The 19,517-nt window shown below is 32.5% G+C and overlaps 9 protein-coding genes across 9 annotated transcripts; 6 read left to right on the forward strand and 3 right to left on the reverse strand.

Annotated features, from left to right (window-relative positions):
• Window positions 1-1,028: 1,028 nt before the first annotated feature.
• On the reverse strand, window positions 1,029-2,387 carry SLP1 (Slp1p; the record flags this gene model as incomplete). Its single annotated transcript, XM_020189577.1, has 2 exons — window positions 1,029-1,536; window positions 1,723-2,387. Coding segments are annotated over 2 exons (1,173 nt in total), but the record flags the coding sequence as incomplete, so codon positions are not given.
• Window positions 2,388-3,712: 1,325 nt separating this feature from the next.
• On the forward strand, window positions 3,713-4,783 carry ASCRUDRAFT_30105 (OST3/OST6 family protein; the record flags this gene model as incomplete). The annotated part of the gene is made up of 1 exon (XM_020190161.1): window positions 3,713-4,783. The coding sequence occupies one exon, from the start codon at window positions 3,713-3,715 to the stop codon at window positions 4,781-4,783; it is 1,071 nt and encodes a 356-aa protein (XP_020050608.1).
• A 555-nt stretch (window positions 4,784-5,338) lies between these two features.
• Window positions 5,339-6,772, forward strand: SEC61 (translocon subunit SEC61; the record flags this gene model as incomplete). The annotated part of the gene is made up of 1 exon (XM_020190213.1): window positions 5,339-6,772. One exon carries the CDS (start codon window positions 5,339-5,341, stop codon window positions 6,770-6,772), a length of 1,434 nt encoding a protein of 477 aa, XP_020050609.1.
• A 309-nt stretch (window positions 6,773-7,081) lies between these two features.
• On the reverse strand, window positions 7,082-8,380 carry RSA1 (Rsa1p; the record flags this gene model as incomplete). The annotated part of the gene is made up of 1 exon (XM_020188839.1): window positions 7,082-8,380. Exon 1 carries the CDS (start codon window positions 8,324-8,326, stop codon window positions 7,082-7,084), a length of 1,245 nt encoding a protein of 414 aa, XP_020050610.1. The 5' UTR covers window positions 8,327-8,380.
• Window positions 8,381-8,852: 472 nt separating this feature from the next.
• On the forward strand, window positions 8,853-9,346 carry MPC1 (pyruvate transporter MPC1; the record flags this gene model as incomplete). Its single annotated transcript, XM_020190209.1, has 2 exons — window positions 8,853-8,919; window positions 9,057-9,346. The coding sequence occupies 2 exons, from the start codon at window positions 8,853-8,855 to the stop codon at window positions 9,344-9,346; spliced, it is 357 nt and encodes a 118-aa protein (XP_020050611.1).
• A 953-nt stretch (window positions 9,347-10,299) lies between these two features.
• On the reverse strand, window positions 10,300-11,430 carry ASCRUDRAFT_6147 (zinc-dependent alcohol dehydrogenase; the record flags this gene model as incomplete). Its single annotated transcript, XM_020191281.1, has 1 exon — window positions 10,300-11,430. One exon carries the CDS (start codon window positions 11,428-11,430, stop codon window positions 10,300-10,302), a length of 1,131 nt encoding a protein of 376 aa, XP_020050612.1.
• Window positions 11,431-13,130: 1,700 nt separating this feature from the next.
• Window positions 13,131-13,475, forward strand: ASCRUDRAFT_26099 (c-type cytochrome; the record flags this gene model as incomplete). Its single annotated transcript, XM_020189931.2, has 1 exon — window positions 13,131-13,475. A coding segment is annotated over one exon (345 nt), but the record flags the coding sequence as incomplete, so codon positions are not given.
• Window positions 13,476-13,876: 401 nt separating this feature from the next.
• Window positions 13,877-15,256, forward strand: ASCRUDRAFT_28850 (S8 family peptidase; the record flags this gene model as incomplete). The annotated part of the gene is made up of 1 exon (XM_020190073.1): window positions 13,877-15,256. One exon carries the CDS (start codon window positions 13,877-13,879, stop codon window positions 15,254-15,256), a length of 1,380 nt encoding a protein of 459 aa, XP_020050614.1.
• Window positions 15,257-15,379: 123 nt separating this feature from the next.
• Window positions 15,380-19,078, forward strand: APL5 (Apl5p). Its single transcript, XM_020188589.1, has 2 exons — window positions 15,380-15,558; window positions 15,693-19,078. Exons 1-2 carry the CDS (start codon window positions 15,503-15,505, stop codon window positions 18,625-18,627), a joined length of 2,991 nt encoding a protein of 996 aa, XP_020050615.1. The 5' UTR covers window positions 15,380-15,502; the 3' UTR covers window positions 18,628-19,078.
• Window positions 19,079-19,517: the final 439 nt, after the last annotated feature.

A 19,517-nucleotide genomic window follows, 5' to 3' on the forward strand; every position in this document is an offset into this window, starting at 1 on the left:
GAAATCTGTAAATTTTTTGAAAGACTGTTATTTTTAAAAAAATAAATCAAAATTTAATTTATTGTTGTTTAAGTGTTAACTAGACTACATCAATATATTGCTGTGCTACTATTATTTATTACCTATCATTTATAAATGATTAAATGTAAAATGAAATATGATATGCTAAAAAAAAAAATCATGCTATAAATTTATTAATCATTGAATTACTAAAGTTTGATTGATTTCAACTGGTTATCTCTGTTTTGATTCGTTTTGTCTTTTAATGGAAATCTGAAAACATCTCCCATTTCTTCCAATTTGGATGTCTGTTCTAAATTACTTAAATTTTCCTTTTTTTTTTCCTTATCATCTTCGTTCTTTATGTTCTCAATCTTTTTATCTATATTTTTATCTTTTCTTTCTTCTTTTTCTTTTAGTTTTATTTTGGGTTTTAAACTTTGAAAATCAATTTTTGGCAAGGAACTCGTTCTTCTCAAATTTTCTTTATTAATCATCTTATTTTTATTGTTTGTACTCTTTAAATTACTTTCATTATTGACGCTGAGACTATTACGATTTCTGATACTATCATAAAACTTTAAATCAGTTGGTGATTGCACTAATGATCTGGTTTGAGTTATTGGACTAAATGGTGATGATGATGATAAGTTACTATAATTATAACCATAGTTATTATTTGAATTATTATAATTTAAGCTATGATGGTAATTTAAATCATCGGTATCAATATAAAAAGTTGAGCTTGGCCGAAATTTATGTTTAAATTTGACTGCTAATTTTTTTTTGCTAAAGAAATTATTAATATTGTTATTTTTATTATTTTTAACATTGTAATTGTTATTATTATTGATATCTGTTGTGTTTGGTTTGGATAATGATGATGATGACGAGTTTATTAATTGGGTGGTTTCATTTGATGATTCAGATTGTAAACTATTATTATACAGATGAGTTAAAAAATTGACATTATTGTTGCTATTATTGCCATTAATAATACAATTTCTAAGGATGCTGATGTTTTTATCATCATCCTCGACATATTCTGTTTCGATATATGTATCATTGGTTAATATGATGTATATTAATAAACAAGTTAATACAATGGATATTAGGATGATGATTTTGTTTTGAAATTTTAATTGATTATTTAAGAAATCGATCTGCTGATTAGTTTTTAATAATAATTTATGATGATTATCGGCCTGATTCTTAAATAAATGTTTTGAATCATTTTCAAATGCTGTATATAAAGATTTCAAATTATTAATTTGATTTAAAATCGTTGAATTGAATTTAGAGATTAATTTATTAAATTTAATTGTTTGTTTTTTCTCTAATTTATTAAAGGCATTTGATAATAATTTACTTTGTTCTTCTATGTATAATAAAGATAAAGTCGCATTTGATTCTAATAAAATCAATCTTTTCATTATATTTTTATAGATAGATTCTTGAGTTGAAACTTGTTCGACTTGTTCGACTTGTTCAATTGATAGGGAAGTTGAATCTGGGTTTGAAATATGTTTAGTTGATCTTTGAATGTTATTACTGCTATAATATTCAAAATCTTTAGTTGAGTTTGGTTTGCATGTTTTCAAATCTTTTAAAAATTCATCAAAACCAATGTATTTAAAACTTGATGAGTAGCATGGGTCATCAAATGAGGAAGTTTCTAATGGTGAAGTGAATATGCTTGAGTTGTTTATAGTAATATTCAACAGAGGAATATTAAAATTGATATTATTATTATCATCATCATAATCAAAATCGGGATCATTTTGAATATTTTTATTTTTATTTTTGATATTATTATCATAATTATTGTTATTGTTATTATCAATTTCAATTTCAATATCATTTTCGTTATGATTAAGATCATTATTCATTAATTGATTATTAATTGATAATTGAGATAAAGAGTGTTCTTCTTCTAGTCTGTATTCATCCATCATTGTTCTGCCATGAACTTTTAGTATTGAAATTGGACAGTAAAATTCATTGCCATAATGAGATAAGATTTCAATTTTTAAATATTTAGCAAAAAATAAGGGGTTTTTAATTTTGAAAAATTGATAGTCTCTAATATTTTTAGCAGTGAATTGATTCAAGAGCTGATAATTTTGATTATTAATTGATATTGAAAATTTAATTTTTTTAAAAATTGAAGAATAAAATTCGAAATTGGCTAGCACTATTAGATCAATTAGGATGTCTTCGCACAATTCGATTATAATGAAATTATTCTTTGAAGAGCATTTATTTAATAGATAAGAGTTTTTCTTTTCAGATAAGATAGAAAAGGAATTTTTTGATTCCGGATTTGCTTGAATTATAGTCGCTGCACAATCTATAGAGGCATAATTGAATCTTTTTTTAGATGATTTTAGTAAAGAGGATTGTGAATTCGGATTGTCTTCATTATCAATGGTGTTGTTGGTGTTATTGTTGTTGTTTGTGTGAGTGTGTGAAGATAAGTTAGGCATGGAGTGTTTGAATAAGTTTGGATCAATTTCCAAGTCATCGCCAATGATATCATTATTAATTTCGTTGTTAAGTTGTATATTGTTATTAATCAAGTAGTTGTCATTATTTATGTTGTTTATGTTTATGTTATTATTATTATTATTATTATTATTATTGTTGTTGTTGTTGTTGTTGTTGTTGTTGTTTATCTGGTATTTGTTGTTTGCAGTCTTTTTTTTCTTCCATTCTTCAAAGGATAAAAAGGGCGACTCAGTCTCATTATCGTTATCAGAATCAGTGTCAATATCTATATCGATATCAAGAGGTGTATCCGAATCAGAAATTGTGTTAGAATTAGAATTAGAGTTGGAGGATATTAATGTTGCATTGATTAGAGGATCAACATTAGTTATAGGATCATTTAGTGGATTAAATGTTGGGTTTTCAATTGAATCGTTTGAAAGTGGATGTGTATTAGGAATTTGGCTACGTTTAGCGATTAAATTATCAGCCAGGGGAATTGCAGAGTTATTTGAGTCGTGGGAGAGGTGGGATAATGACGATTGTATAATAAAATTGAGAAGTAGAGAAACCAGTAAAAGAAACAAACGAGGATTTATAAAAAGCATAGTTAAGTGTTTGTTATCAAGGCAAGTTAAAAGGATGAAACAAAAGGCATTTTGCTTGTCTTTCTGGTGTGGTTGTGGTGAATGGGATGAGAGTCTGTTGCTTTTGCAGGAGAAGAAGAATGGAAGCAGAACTCGAGAACAGATAAAATACAAGAATATACAAGAATACACAGCAGAATGGAGTAGAATACAAGAAATGGAAGCCAATTGCAAGAGAAATCCAGTTGAAATCAAACTGAAATCAAACTGAAATCAAACTGAAATCAAAAGAAATCAAAAGAAACCAAAAGAAATGCAGTGAAAGTGCTTCAGAAACAGGAAAAGTCTGGAGCAGCAGAAGAAGGGCGTCCGGGGTCGAACTGACAACACTGTCTGAAGATCGCAGAGCGGTACCGTTGCGCCAGATGAGAGAAGAAGCACTTTCTAGGCGATTTGACTTATTTATACTATTTGGGGTTTGGAAAAGGGGTTTGAAACATAGGGGGTTGCGTGACTAAGCGGTTGGTAATAAGCTTTCTTTTTCACCTTTGAACAACAAAACAATGATTAATTGATTCAAAAGTTGGTCGAGTAGTTGAGATAGCTGGCTCGAATTAACGCAGGATAGAAGATTAGAGATGAAGTTCATAAGTAACAAGCTGGTGTTTTTTTTTGTGTTTGTGTTGATCACTTTTTTGATTCAAGATGCCAATTGCTTCAAATCAGAACAGATCTCAAAGATACTCAAGAAAAATGGTAATCCATCTATTTTAAAATTGAGTTCACGAAATTATAAAAATATAATCTGTGAGGATAGAGACTATCATTTATTTGTTTATTTAACTGCAACCAATCCCCAGATTAATTGCGTTACATGTTTTCAATTCCAGCCAATTTATGAAATCCTAGCTAGTTCTTATTCAAAGGAAAATAATATCAACAGCATAAAAGACAGTCAAAATGGGGATGAAACACCAATTTTTTTCGCTATAGCAGATTTCGGTGTCAGTCAAAATCAAAGAGAGATCTTTCAAAGCTACAAGATAACCTCTGTTCCTAAATTGTACTACTACTCACCAACAAACGTAACCAAGAATGATTTGATTGCTGACGTTCACGATGAATATGTTTTCAGTTTTAGCAGCAGCACTATAGATAAAGATGAGGTCCTTGGTGATTTTAGAAATTGGATTTATGAAACAACAAACCAAAGAATTAAAATTTATAAACCAATAAATTACAGCAACATATTTCTAACATCGGTAATCTCAATTATAATTGTCTTCATATTCAAAACCTTCTACTCAACTATATTGAATAAGGTGTTGTTGAATAAAAACGTTTGGTCGTCTTTCTCAATTCTATTAATCATATTGTTCATCTCGGGATACATGTTCAACACCATTCGAAACGTTCCATACCTCAAAATCGATCCCAATGGAGGTAGCGCTGTGGAGTACTTTGTTTCGGGCCAGCAACAGCAACTCGGTATCGAAACACAAATTGTGTCGATGCTCTATGCTGTGTTATCGGTGTCGGTTGTGGTGTTGATCAAGTCGGTGCCCCAGATCTACAACGCCAAAGTCAACTATGTGACCACGTTGTTCTTCGTCAGCTTGATCTTGTTGCTTGCCAGCTCGTTGGTCTGCATCTTCCACAAAAAGAGCCCGGGTTACCCCTACTATCTCCTTCACATCTTTGATCTCTAGTCGAACAAGATCCCAAATAAATAGCCCCCAAGTAGCACATATATGCATCGCCTGTTCGGGCAGTAGCCGCTGCTGACGCAGCGCTGACTCAGCACCGACCCACAGCACTGGCACTGGCTCTGGAAAACCACGTCACTGAAAACTGCGAAGAGGTTTTTTTTCACAGAGCTGTGAAAAATTGGGAAATTTTGATCAAAACTCCCAAAACCTGAACTTTTCAGAGCTATTTTAAGAATAAATACTCCATCGCTGTTATTTTCAATTCGTCCTCTTGTTTAATATTCAATTTCTCTGCTGTCTATTCACTTTCTTCTCTTCTTATATTTCAATTAATACACGCCAATTCCTATTTTCTCGATCTCTTTTATTCAACCCCTCCTCGTCCACTCACGCCCACACTCACTTTTACTCTCACTCTCACTCTCACTCTCACTCTCACAGTTTGAAATATCTTTCTTAATCGACAAGTGTCTATTGAACTCACCTTCATCCACTTTCACCACTATAATATAACACTCTATCAATACAATACCACAATAAATCAATACATTGACAATGAGTTTTCGTGTGTTGGATCTAGTGAAACCCTTTTCACCTTTTCTTCCTGAGGTTATCGCTCCACAAAGAAAGATTCCATTTAACCAAAAGCTAATGTGGACTGGTGTCACTTTGATGATTTTCCTAGTTATGAGTGAGATTCCATTATATGGTATCGTATCATCTGAATCCTCAGATCCTCTATTTTGGTTGCGTATGATGTTGGCCTCCAATAGAGGTACTCTTATGGAATTGGGTATATCTCCAATTGTTTCGTCTGGAATGGTCTTCCAAATGTTGCAAGGTACTCAACTAATAGATATCAACATGAACGATAAAAACGATCGTGAAAATTTCCAAACTGCTCAAAAAATCTTCGCTATCCTATTGTCCTTCGGTCAAGCTGTAGTCTATGTCGCAACTGGTATGTATGGTCCTCCATCTGAGTTAGGTCTCGGTGTTTGCTTATTGTTAGTGTTGCAATTGGTTTTTGCTGGTATAATGATTATCCTTCTCGACGAATTGTTGCAAAAGGGTTACGGTTTAGGTTCAGGTATCTCTTTATTCACTGCAACTAATATCTCCGAACAAATCTTCTGGAAGGCATTTGCTCCAACAACTTTAAATACTGGTAGAGGTGAAGAGTTCGAGGGTGCAATTGTCGCAACAATTCATCTTCTAACAACTAAAAAGGATAAAAAAAGAGCTTTAATTCAAGCCTTTTACAGAAAAAATTTACCAAACATGTTCCAACTATTCTCAACTATCATAGTATTCTTTGTTGTCGTCTTTCTTCAAGGTTTTAGACTAGAAATCCCTGTCAAATCAACAAGAACAAGAGGCCCATATGGTTTATATCCAATCAAACTATTCTACACTTCAAACCTACCAATCATGTTACAAAGTGCTTTAACTTCAAACGTCTTTATCCTATCCCAAATGCTATTCCAAAAATTCCCAAATAATTTATTTGTTAAAATCTTAGGTACTTGGGATTCAAGACCTGGCTCATCTCAATTATTCGCTAGCAGTGGCATCGCTTATTACATGCAACCCCCATTTTCCGTATCTGAAGCAATGTTGGATCCAATCAAAACTACAATCTATGTCATATTTGTCCTTTCAACCTGTGCTATCTTCTCAACAACTTGGATCGAAATTTCTGGTAGTTCTCCAAAGGATGTTGCCAAAAAATTCAAAGATCAAGGTTTGGTCATCGCTGGTGTTAGAGAAACAAGTGTTTATAAAGAATTGAAAAAAATAATCCCCACTGCTGCAGCTTTTGGTGGTGCAACCATCGGTGCATTATCTGTCATTTGTGATTTATTAGGAACCTTGGGTAGTGGTACCTCAATGTTACTAGCTGTCACAACTATATACGGTTATTATGAATTGGCAATGAAAGAAGGTGGTTTCGGTAAAAATATTCCAACTGGTTTTGGTGAAATCTAATTTTCTTTAATGATATTTAACTTAATTTAATTTAACTTAACTTAGTTTTATTTATAACTAAAATAAAATTTTAAAATAACCACCCAATCACCCCAAAAAAAATAAAAAAAAAATGGAAAAAAAAAATTTAATAATATTTAAATTAAAATTAATAATAATAATAATTAAAATTAAAATTAAAATCTAAATTAAAATATACTAATGATTTCTTGAGTGTCTTATATATAATATAATAATTTCATTTGTTTTGTTTTTTTTGATGTTTTGTTTTTTTGTTTTTTTCATATACTTTTTTTTATTTTTTTCAATTTATAGTTTTTTTTTTATATCATTTAAATCATTGCAAATTATACCAGTTTTAAAAATTTCATTTATAAAATCCAATATTATATTATTATCATTTTCATTATTCCTTTGAATTAACATCTGATTAAAATCCTTGTTTTTTTCGGATAAAGATATTTTATCAAGCTTATCAAACTTGGTATTACTTTTATTTTTATTTTTATTGTTATTCCTATTTCTATTATTGAATCTTTGATTATAATTATTAATTAAATTGTTTTTCTCAAACAAAAGCGAAGACTTTGTTGGATCAAATCGCTCAGGAATATACACTTTAAATTGTTCAATAGTTTTAATATTTTTAGAGTTATTGATCATGGGCAATATTTTTTGTGGAACTAAATTCAATTTCTTTTCCAATAATTGATTTTGTTTGAAATCTTTTAATAATTTTAAATCATGATTATATTGACATGTTGTTTGACATTTACAAAATGAAAATTTAATTAAATTATGACAGAATTTATCCTTATTTAGTAATTTATTATTAGGTTTATTAAATTTACTTCTATTATTATTATTATCGCTATCAGCGGTACCAGTTTGAATTGTGTTTTTGTTTTCATTTGCAATTAATTTTTTTTCTTTTATTCTTTGATTTGTTGGCCAATTTTTCTTCCTTTCTTCAATCCATAATTGAATATCATCATCAGATTGTAGAACGATATTCGTGCCTGGAATTGCTATTATTGGTTTTTCAGAATCTAAATTAACGGTTAATCCTTTATTCTTAAGGTATAATGCTTCCTCATCGATTTCATTCTCACTTTCACTATGCTGATTGTTATCATTATTATCGTTATTATTATTATTATTATTATTATTTATCTGACTTTGAATAGATATCAAGCTGGATATCAGATTCGGTAGGTGAGTGGGTAAATTGGATAAATTTACTTGATTGTTTATATTTCCATCGTTTGAAATGTGATTGTTACCATTATTAATATTATTACTAGTGCTTTTGTATCTGTTATCATTCCTATCTTTTGACAGCTTAAATCTTTTTTTATTGCTAATGTTATTGTTGTTGTAATTATTGTTGTTTCTTCGTTTGTTGTAATTATTGGGCTTTTTATAGTTTTGGTTTGGGTATCTGTTAGTGCCTGTACTGGAGCTAGTCGAGTGGCTCATCTGGCCTTGACCACCATTTTTGTTTCTTTTACCCTCTGAGGGAGGAGGAGGAGGAGGAGCATAGATATAGTCCATTTCCAGATAGTTCTCACTGCAAAACGAGCTATTTCTTTGTCATTTATCTCTTTTCATTTCTTTTCCCTTCTTTTCACCTCTTTCCAAATCTGAAATATTCCCAGAAAAATCCATTAAAATTTCCGAGACCATAATTACGGGTTCTTGTCAGTTCCGGAATGTAACATGTGCTTAGTCAGATGATGTATTTGTTTTTTCCGGATTAAATGCAGATTATCGCCGCTGCGCCCAAAAAACACAACGGAAATGTATGAGCATTTCGCGTTTTGCAGTGCGAATTTTCGCAGGAATGGCACTTTTCGGCTAAAAACATAGATTATGACACCTCCGCTCAGCGGCTGATCACTATCGTTGGATGCTGGAAAAGAGATTCAGTTCAACCAAATCAAAGAGAGATAATTTGATATCAGTTCAGTTACCAATTTGCATTTGTTCAAATATTGTATTATTACTTTGTTCTATTTCATCTTCAAGCTCTGTCCTTTTTATTTGGTTTCTGTTATTTACTACTCATTAATATCCAAAAATGACATCCTCAGGAAGTGTAATCTCTAAAGTCAGCGACACTGTTTTCAGTAAACAAGCTATTAGATGTATGTTCCACCTCATCTTGTTTTTCTTTATTTTATTTCTTTTGTTTATTATCAATTAGCAAAAGCCAAAAGTCAATTGATAGTATATTGGTAGTATATTGAGTTACAATCAACTAACTAACCTGGTTTTATTAAAGATGTTTGCAGTACTCATTTTTGGGGACCAGTTTCAAACTTTGGTATTCCCATTGCTGCTATAATGGACTTGAAAAAGGATCCTGAATATATCTCTGGTCCAATGACTGGTGCTTTGGTTGTTTATTCTTGTGTTTTTATGAAATATGCTGTTTCAATTACTCCATGGAATCCTTTATTACTAGGTTGTCATATTGTTAATGAATGTGCTCAATTAACTCAAGGTTACAGATTTCTAAATCATTTTTACTTTGGTGGTAAAGAAAAAGCTCTTTTAAACAAAAAAGATTAATTACAAATAATATTGTTTAATCATTTAATTCTAATTCTGATTCTGATTCTAATTTATCTTTAATTTTAATCTTAAATTAATTTTATACTTTAACGAAATCTTGTCTCATTTATCAACATCCAATATATTTTTTCATTGTTTTTCTGTTCTTTTTCATACCATTCCGATTTGGAAATGTCAATACAATGTTCTAGTAGCTTTAACTATTGCCTATATTTGTCAAACATCATCAGACGACTGGAATATTATCCTTTTTATTTGTGAATTGCAATAATCCCGAGTTCTAATTTGTTCTTTTAGCACATTTCTTCTAACATGCTTCTTTTTTTCTGTTTATGACACTCAACTGTTTTCAAGAAGATTAATCGTATTTTTGAAACTACAATTTCTTTTCATAACAATGCTCAGTTTTCTCATAAGCATTCAATTTAGTTTTACACAAATCATTGAATAAACCACCTCTTTTCACGATATTTACCTCTTTTATTCCACTTCCTCATCTTTTATTGATTCTTATTACTCAAGTACCTCAAAGCTGGTCTTTCCTATATCGCACCATCCAGATGGTTTTAAATATCTTCATTTATTATTATCTCTGCAAAGGGTCGATGTTTTCAAATTGATATCAGTGTCTTGATTCTAATTCAGACTTTTAAAAGAAACCTTCTGTTTTTTGAACTGGATGATATATTGGGTTATTAGACCAATGCTTTTTCCTAATCAATAACCAAATAAGTTTTTCTTTGTGATCTTTCATATACAAACTATCGATTAGTTTTCATTGCAAAAGAAAACTTTCAGTATGTTTAGCAGTAAATGACATTAAACGTAACTCAACTAAATAGAAATCAAAAATCAATAACAAAATAAAAGAAAATAAAAGGAAGGAAAAGAAAATAAAATAAAATATTGACAATCAAGAATATTGAAAATAATGAATATACATGAATAACTTATTTAGCAGTATCAAGAACATAACGACCAAGAATCTTGCCTTCTTCCATTAATTTATAGACTTCTGGTAATTCTGATAATCCAACAACTTTAATTGGTGATTTAACTAAACCTCTGCTAAAGAAATCAATTGCTTCTCTTGTATCAGCTCTGTTACCAACATAGGAACCAATGATATTAAGAGATTTGACAACATGGGAGAAGACTTCAGATTTGCAAACAGCATCGGCTGGCAAACCAACTAAAACAACTTTACCACATGGTCTAACATATTCACATGAAGTTGAAATAGCCTTTTCAGAGACAGAGACGTTGATAACACCATGAGGACCACCTTTGGTCTTTTCTTGGATTTCAGCAACCAAATCTTTAGTTTTGGAAAAATCCACAAACTCTTCGGCACCACATTCTTTACAAAGAGCTTCTTTTGAACCAGCATCAATACCAATGACCCTGAAACCCATGGCTTTAGCATATTGAATAGCTAAAGAGCCTAAACCACCACCAGCACCAGAGATACACACCCACTGGCCTTGTTGCAAATCAGCAGATTTAAGAGCTTTATAAACAGTGACACCAGCACATAAAATTGGTGCAATTTGAGCCAAGTCAGCAGATTTGGGAATCATGGCAGCTTGAACAGCATCAGCTGTAGCATACTGTTGGAAAGAACCATCGTGAGTATAACCTGATAAATCGGCTTTAGCACAGTTGGATTCATAACCCAATTCACATAATTCACAGGACATACATGAGCCATTAAGCCATTTAATACCAGCATAATCACCAATTTCAAAGTTTTTAACTTCAGAACCTTTGGCAACAACAACACCAGCACCTTCATGACCACCGACTAAAGGTAATTTTGTGGCTAATGGCCAGTCCCCCTTCCAGGCATGTAAATCAGTGTGACAAACACCAGAATATTTAACATTGATTAAAATTTCATTTGGTTTAGGAACTGGAACTGGAATATCTTTGTAAATCAATGGACCACCATTAGTTTCAAAAATAACACCCTTTTGACTAGTTGGAATTGCTAATCTAACAATTCTTGAATTAGAAAAATTTCTAATAAAATTGGATGCAATGAATCTGTTGGAGTTATTTAATAAAGCTGGTCTGTACATTTTGAGCTAAAAAAAGACAGAAAAAGAGAAACGTTTTTTTTTTCTTTTTTTTTTTTTTTTGGGGGGGGGGGGAGGGTGATTATTTGTTGTTGAAATCAAGAAAGGGGGTAGAATGATACAAGAGAAAATAAAGGAAAACTTCAAGTATTTATATCAATATTTAGAGTTTATATTCCTCTGGATTAAGTAAAAATTGTAAACCAAGAATCGTAAAAGGATTTTAGTGAAATAGGCTTTTGATAAGTGGTTAAATTTAAAAGAAAAAAAAAGAATGCAACTTTTGGTTTAAATGATTGAGAGTCTTGAAATCTAAATTATGTGAATAGTTTAGAACAAATAGATAAACAAGTTGTTATAAACCCGAAATTTTGATCAAAATTAAACCATAATATTAAATAAAACCAGTTTCTACTAATTTTAAAAAATAGACTTTCGAAATAATCAACAACTGCTCCAATTACTCAATTCAGCATTGGTGGGGCACCTTTTTACATTCAAGATTGTTCACCCTTTTTAGTGGAAACAAATCATGAAAAATGCAACTAATCAAACAAAAAAAAGTATCGCAACAAAGTAAGAGAGAAGAGCTTGTTGATAGCAATTGTGGATTATATTCATGAAGTAATGGTGGTCTTAATGGTGGTCTTAATGACAGTTTGGGGTGTTTTGGAGGTAATAACTCTTAAGGTGCAAATCGAAGAATGGTGAAAAATAAGGTAAAATTGCAAAAAGAAGGTTGCAAATTCGAACTTCGGAGCTCAGAGCTCGGAGCTCGGAGTTCGAGGGAGTTTCTGTTTTCGCGCAGAACGAGTTCAGAATAGCTCGTGTTTATCATCATTGGGCCTGAAAGCACAGCGTGCTGATTGGCTGGAGTCTGTTCCAATGACAAGTGCTGCAGAATAGTGGTGGATTTGGGTTGAACCTAAAACAACCTTAAAAAAGCTAGTGTTGATCCAGACCAGACAAAATCAGCTTCAAACACCTGGAACTAAAACCCATTGTGAGTCCAAAGCAGCAGCTTGTAGGCTTGAATTATTTCTGTCTATAGAGATATGCTGCTGTTTTTCAGGTTAATCAACTAGTGAGGCATCGATTGAAACTATCGTTGGCACCTAATATGATTAGAGCAACCGGATTTAATGAACATAATGTAACGATACACACCATGCACCATGATTCTACTATGATATTATGTTGCTAAGAGTGGAAGTATTGTTTTCATTGGTTTAGCAGGTCAAGAGAAAATGGCATTATAAAGAATGTGGCTATGAATGTAACTGCTTGTTGACTATTAAAATGGATTTAATTCGAAGATGTAAGAGAATTATCCATATAAGAGAATACTAGCGAAAACTGAAAGGAAAAAAAATTGAAAAAAAACTAGTAAAATTGAAGCTATGAAAAGTTCAAAACTAAATCATAAATATAAACTCGATCGCTTTTGCAGCTATATCAAATATAACTATTGAAGGATACAAATAACTGCTTATAAAGAAACAAACATCAGGATGGTATTATTCGGTTTACTTTCTTCAAAAAGTGGAAAAAACGATTCAGATGAAAATTTGGTATTATCAAAAAATGATACCACAAAAGCTGGAATAAAACAGGTCGAAGGCAAGACAGAAAAAGTAAAATCTCAAAACAAGATCAGGAAAATAGATCATACTGCTGACCAAGAATCAAATCAACACAATTCCTTTAGTGGAGACTCAATCAGAAAGGGTGCCCATCTTTTTAAGACAAGATGTTTACAATGTCACACATTCAATGAAAATATACGAGTTCACAAATCTGGTCCAAACTTGTATCAAATCATGGACAAGAAAATAGGAGATTGTCCAAATTACATTTACAGCGAGGTTTTCAAAAGATTCAAAGAAAAAGTCGAAAAGGACAATTTTGTATGGAATAGAGAGCAAATGGAGAGTTTCTTGGAGAACCCAAAGCTGTTTATTCCAGGTACGAAAATGGGGTTTCAAGGTTTAAGAAAGCCCAAGGATAGAGAAAACCTCATCAACTACCTCTACCACTCCAACAAATAACCCACCAAAAACACATATTTTCTCTTTGTGCTTCTGCCACAAAGTTGAAACACCTCTAAATTCTTGTGCTTCTCGAGCAGCATCAGACATGTGGAAGCGCCAGCTCCAGCATCTGGTGCTATTTAAGGCGATTCTGCTTCCTGAAATGTTTCTCGCATCTTAGTTTTATTTCTCATCTCATCTCAGTCTTTCTTCCTTCGGCGCTAAAAAATTGTTGTGATATTTTCAATTTTGTTGATACCATTCAAATAATACTATTCAGATAATACTCAATTCTTAATCAGAAGAAATTACCCAAGATGAAATTTTTCAGCGCATTGGCCTTCTTGGTGTCCATTCACTCATTGACAAGCTCTTTGGTGATTCCTCAATTAAAATTTGGGCAAAAAATCCAGCAAGCTATGATTCAAGCTGATTTAAAAAACAAAAATCTCTCTCCAAACAAAATAAATCGCTCTGGTAATTTTTTTAATAAAGTGTTTTATGATAAAGATAATCTTGATAAAATAATTCCTTATTCTTATATTGTTACCTTCAAACCAGGTTATCCATCTGAAGAAATCGAATTACATAAGAAATGGGTTCAGTCTAAACAATTAAGCGCTGTGAAAAATTTAATTGAGATTTCTGATTTCACAAATCCTTTTTTTCTTGCTTTGAATAATGATGAAAACGTTAATGATAAAACTGCTGGTGGAATTGTTACTAGTTTCGACATTGGTGAATCTCAAAACAAATTGTCTGGTTATTCGGGTTATTTCTTGGATGAAGTTGTTGATGCCTTATTACAAGATTCTCACATTGATATAATTGAAAGAAATATGAGAGTTTCAACTTTGGAAAAAGTTGAACAATTAGGTGCTCCCTGGGGTTTAGCCAGACTTTCTCACATCAACAAGTTAGATGTCAACACCTTTAACAGATACCTCTATGATGATACTGCTGGTCAGGGTGTAACTTCTTATGTGATTGATACAGGTATTAACATCAACCATGAAGAATTTGAAGGTAGAGCTGTTTGGGGCTCGACAATTCCAAGAAATGATTTTGATGAAGATAATAATGGTCATGGAACTCATTGTGCTGGTACTATTGCATCCAAAACTTATGGTGTCGCTAAAAAAAGTAATGTTGTTGCTGTTAAAGTATTAAGACAAAATGGTACTGGTTCCAATTCTGATGTGATTAAAGGTGTCGATTTTGTTGTAAAATCGCACTTGAGGGAATCCAGGGAGGGAAATCCTAATTTTAAAGGCTCAACTGCTAATATGTCTTTAGGTGGAGGAAAATCTCTTGCTTTAAATAAGGTGGTTAATATAGCTGTTAGATCTGGTGTCCACTTTGCTGTTGCTGCTGGTAATGAAAATCAAAACGCCTGCAATAGTTCTCCTGCTAGTGCAAGAAATCCAATCACTGTTTCAGCTTCAACAATTACCGATGAAAGGGCATACTTTGCCAACTATGGAGAATGTGTTGACGTCTTTGCTGCTGGTCTCAACGTTCTCTCAACCTATATTGGCTCAAATACTGAAACTAGAGTTTTATCAGGAACCTCAATGGCTGCACCTCACGTCTGTGGTTTATTATCTTATTTTCTTTCTTTATACCCAGATAGCACATCAGAATATGGTTCCGAAGATGTGGTTTCGCCATTCGAATTGAAAAGAAAAGTCCTTGCCTTTGCCTCCAGAAACTTGCTAACAGAACTTCCAGCCAACACCCCTAATCTCCTTGCTTATGGTGGTGGTGGTGACGATCTCTCTGGTTTCTGGGATTTGTAGTTAGATAAATAGTTATATATTGTCCTTTTTGGCTCTTTCTTGTTTTTTGCTCTCGCTCAATCAACGTCTCTTTGAAGTGAAAATCTTCACAAGTAGTAGAAAACAAAACCCGTCACATGCCCTGTTCCGATTAGAGTCTGATGAAGAACAATCTTCTTCTTCATCACCCAATTCTCTGTCTGTTCAGAGTAATGCTATTCTTGTTGTGAAAGCAGCTCCACCATCTTTTGCACTTTATCAGCAAGAATGTCTTTGTCCACAAGAGACGAAGTTAGGGCCCGATTGAGGCCCTTTGGAATCGTGTAAGTAGCTGCAAAACAAATAAGATCTATCTGTTAAGATAGATTGCCTTCTTATAGAACCACTTATCCATTGAATCATCCACTAATTATAACTTTTTGCAACACAATTCTTTGTTTTTGGTTTTCTATTGAAGATTCGAAAAATCATTGACCGATCTTATAAAAGGTATAAGGGCGCATAAGGAACCTGAATCTCAAACAAAATTCCTACAAAATGTTCTATCTGAATGTAGAGTGGAAGTCAAATCATCAGATTTGGATCTCAAGACAATGGCTATATTAAAATTAACCTATCTAGAAATGTATGGGTTTGATATGTCCTGGGCGAATTTTAATATCCTTGAGGTGATGGCTTCTTCGAAATTTCAACAAAAAAGGGTGGGCTATTTAGCTGCAATTCAATCTTTTCAAAACGACAGTGATATCTTAATTTTAGTTACAAACTTGTTCAAAAAGGACCTCAATTCTGCAAAATCGGTTGAAGTTGGTTTAGCACTAAGTGGTATAGCATCAATTGTCACTCCGAGTTTAGCAAGAGATTTAATTGATGATATAATTAAAATGTTAAATCACTCAAAGCCTTATGTTAGAAAAAAAGCAGTCTTATGTCTTTATAAAATTTTTTTAAAGTATCCAGAAGCTTTATCTTCATCGTTTGAGAGATTGTTTGATAAATTTAATGATACTGATAATTCTGTTGTTAGTGCTGTGGTTACAGTGGTATGTGAATTGGCTAAAAAAAATCCTAAAAATTATATTCCCTTAGCTCCTCAATTATATAATCTATTGAAAACATCAACAAATCATTGGATGTTAATCAGATTATTCAAATTATTTTCGTCATTAGCTCAAATTGAACCAAGATTAAAAACTAAGCTATTGCCTCCAATATTAGATTTAATTAAAACAACCAAGGCCTCATCAATAATGTATGAAGGAATAATGTGCATAATAAAAGGAAACATGCTAGATGATTCAAATTCTCAAGTTGCTCAGTTTTTAGTATCAAAATTACATTTTTTTTTTGATCAAAACATCTCAGCAAACAATGATTTTGCTTTTAAAGATCCAAATTTGATATTTGTTGGCTTGTTAGCCTTGAATCAAATTTCAACGATATTTCCTAATTTAATTTTGGCTCATCAAAAGAATATTTTGCTGTGTCTTGATCATTATGATTTATCAATAAGAGAACAAGCATTAAATTTAATTGATTGCATTATAAATGAAGAAAATATAATAGCGATTGTTGGAAGTCTAGTTTGTCAATTAATTCCACGACCTCCTTCAGTCGAAGATGAAAACCAAGGTTTAGAACCGCAATATTTGCAAAGGACTAGTTTAATTAATTTGCCAAATAATTATAAAGTTCAGATTGTTAATAAAATTTTAACATCTTGTATAAAGGATAATTACTCCAATATCCCTGATTTTGAATGGTTTACAACTGTTTTAAATGATTTAATATCAATTGTTGTTAATTCTGATTTTGGCTCCTTTGTCGGTGTGGAATTAGGGGCAACATTTAGAGACATTGTAATTAAGATTCCGAGTCTTAGAGAGGAAATTTTAAATAATTATATTGTCAAGATTATATTCAATAGACAAATTATTGGGAAATTGCCCAACTGTTTGAATGATTTAATATGGTGTTTGGGAGAGTATTCCGATTTAAATGACGATAATGAAAAGATTATTAAAAGGCTCATTGAGTTTTATAATCCCTTTCTCTTGTCAAATGACTCAGATGATGATTCATCAGATACATTACAACAAGTGAAATCTCATTTGTTTATATTTGAAAGAATCTTTGAGGTTTTAATTCAATCTATTGTCAAAAATTTCTCCTCATTTTGTAATAAAGGTTCTAATAAAGAATATTGGGATTCTAAACAAAGAGAAAGCATATTGAGATTATTGGATATTATTTTGAATTATTTAAATGAGTTGTCGACATGTAATTTTTATGAAATTCAAGAAAGATCAACTGAATTTGGCGAGTTTTTAAAATTAATTAAAGAAGCTATAGAGGAACATCCTCAGCAGGCATCAGAACCACCATTATTATTATCTAGCGTTTTGCCCTCATTGTTCAATTCATATGATTTGATTCCAATTGCAAGGGGATCACAACAAAGGATTGAAACGCCGGATAGTTTGCAATTAGATAAAGAAATCGATCTTACAGATCTTCCATTAGGGCAGGGTTTTCAAGATTCATTTGGAACAGATGATTATTTAAGGTATATGGAATCTGGGGATTCTGATTATGATTTTGACAGCGATATCGAAGAAGATGACAATGATGAAGAAGAAGAAGGAGGAGGAAAGAGTTCCAATTATTATGAGAACAATATGGAAAATCAGTGGGAGAAAACTGTTGAGGGAGTTGTTATGGAAACTCCACATGATATTGAGAGACGTCGTAAAGAGAGGTTAGAAAAGCAAAAATACAATCCTTATTATATATCGGACAATGGAGATAAGAATGGGTTTTTTGGTAGTCAATCGCCTCAAAGAAGTTTAGCAGGGTCGCCAGTTCCTGCCAAAGAAGAGTTTGCGCCAATATATGCAATCCCAAACAAAAGCAGGAAGATAAAAAAACCAGTTATTATTTTAACGGAAGAAACCATCCCGGGTACTAGAAATGTTTTATCAAAAACATCCAGTTTAAATTTGAAGAAAAATAAGAAAAAACCCAACCGGAATTTAAAGTTGATGATCGATTCTTCAGCATTGGATAATTTTGATATTTCCAAACCTAAAGAAAATGACGACGAAAATGAAATTGAGATTGAAAGAATCCGACAAGAGTTGCAAAAAACAGCGCTAGAAGAACGAACAATAGCCAAAGCCAAAAAGAAGAAAACATTGAAAAAAGCATTAAAGAGTAAGGATACCGATAATGGGAAACTCGATGCGTCTGGAAACAACGAAGCTGTTTCTGCCAAGAAGAAAGTGAAAAAAGTCAGAAGAGTGAAAAAGAAAACAGAGGATAATGGCAACGCTTCTAATGCAGTTGAAGTTAAAAGAAAAAGACCTGCAAAGAAGGCTACAATTGCAGAGTAAGTTTGGAGATTTCAAAACTGTTGAAGCGTATCAAAACGGAATTGGAAAAGAATTGGTATACGTTTACTGCTTTATAGATATCTTTTTGTCTAGTTGACTGAATTTCAAACTGTAGAAATATAATTTTGCATAATCAAAGGAAAGGTCCACTACAAATTTCATAACAGCATGAGTTGCTTTGCACAAGACCAAGTTCGGCAAAGCACTGTTAAAGCTTTTAAAGGCTATGGGATATGGATATGGCAGATCAGCTTTGCAACTTTTGTTTCTCTGCGGTGAAGGCGATAAGAGCTGAGAACCCAGAACCTTAAGTGGTTGTGTAATCTAAAAGACAGCCCTTGGGGAGAACGAAGCGTATGTTTTGACTTAATTCTGGCATAAATAACAGCTGCTACAGAAGAACAAGTGCAAGAAATATGCTTCAAGCAGAACCAGGGGAAAACAGCTCTGGAAACAAAACACCATTGCGAGAGCCTCTTGCGATTAACTCTTTATACCTTTAGGAGCCCACAGTAGCAAGTAGAAGAGTCGAGACAAGCTGGGTCTGCTGTCAAAGAAGAGCCTGCTGGAGTGTGGATGTGCTGGAGTAGCAGCTTCTGCTGGAGTAGCAACTTCTGTATTTATAGCCCAAGAGGCCTCCTGGCAGTTTGCTGTTGGAATTAGCCTTTGGATTGCATCTTCTCATCAGCAAAGAGGAGCCATAGTCATCCATCGCCAGCAGACAGAAAGCATAAACTGCTCTGCTCACTCTGGATACAACCCCCAGCTCCAGTCCTGGGTCTTCTGTTGCCAGATCTTCTTGCTCCTGTTCTTCTTGTTCTTCTTTCTTGCCACTATAACTGGAGCCTTTACTGCCCAAACCACGATTGAAACACCTCAAACACCTCAAA

This window comes from Ascoidea rubescens (genome assembly GCF_001661345.1).
Source record: "Ascoidea rubescens DSM 1968 unplaced genomic scaffold ASCRUscaffold_1, whole genome shotgun sequence".
Classification (NCBI taxonomy): domain Eukaryota; kingdom Fungi; phylum Ascomycota; class Saccharomycetes; order Ascoideales; family Ascoideaceae; genus Ascoidea; species Ascoidea rubescens.

Excerpts from the sequence above, each read along its gene's own strand:
- APL5 (XM_020188589.1), top strand. The coding sequence starts at position 15,503 with ATGTCTTTGTCCACAAGAGACGAAGTTAGGGCCCGATTGAGGCCCTTT. Across the intron at positions 15,559-15,692 it reads TTGAGGCCCTTTGGAATCGT|ATTCGAAAAATCATTGACCG; the intron begins GTAAGTAGCTGC and ends TTTCTATTGAAG.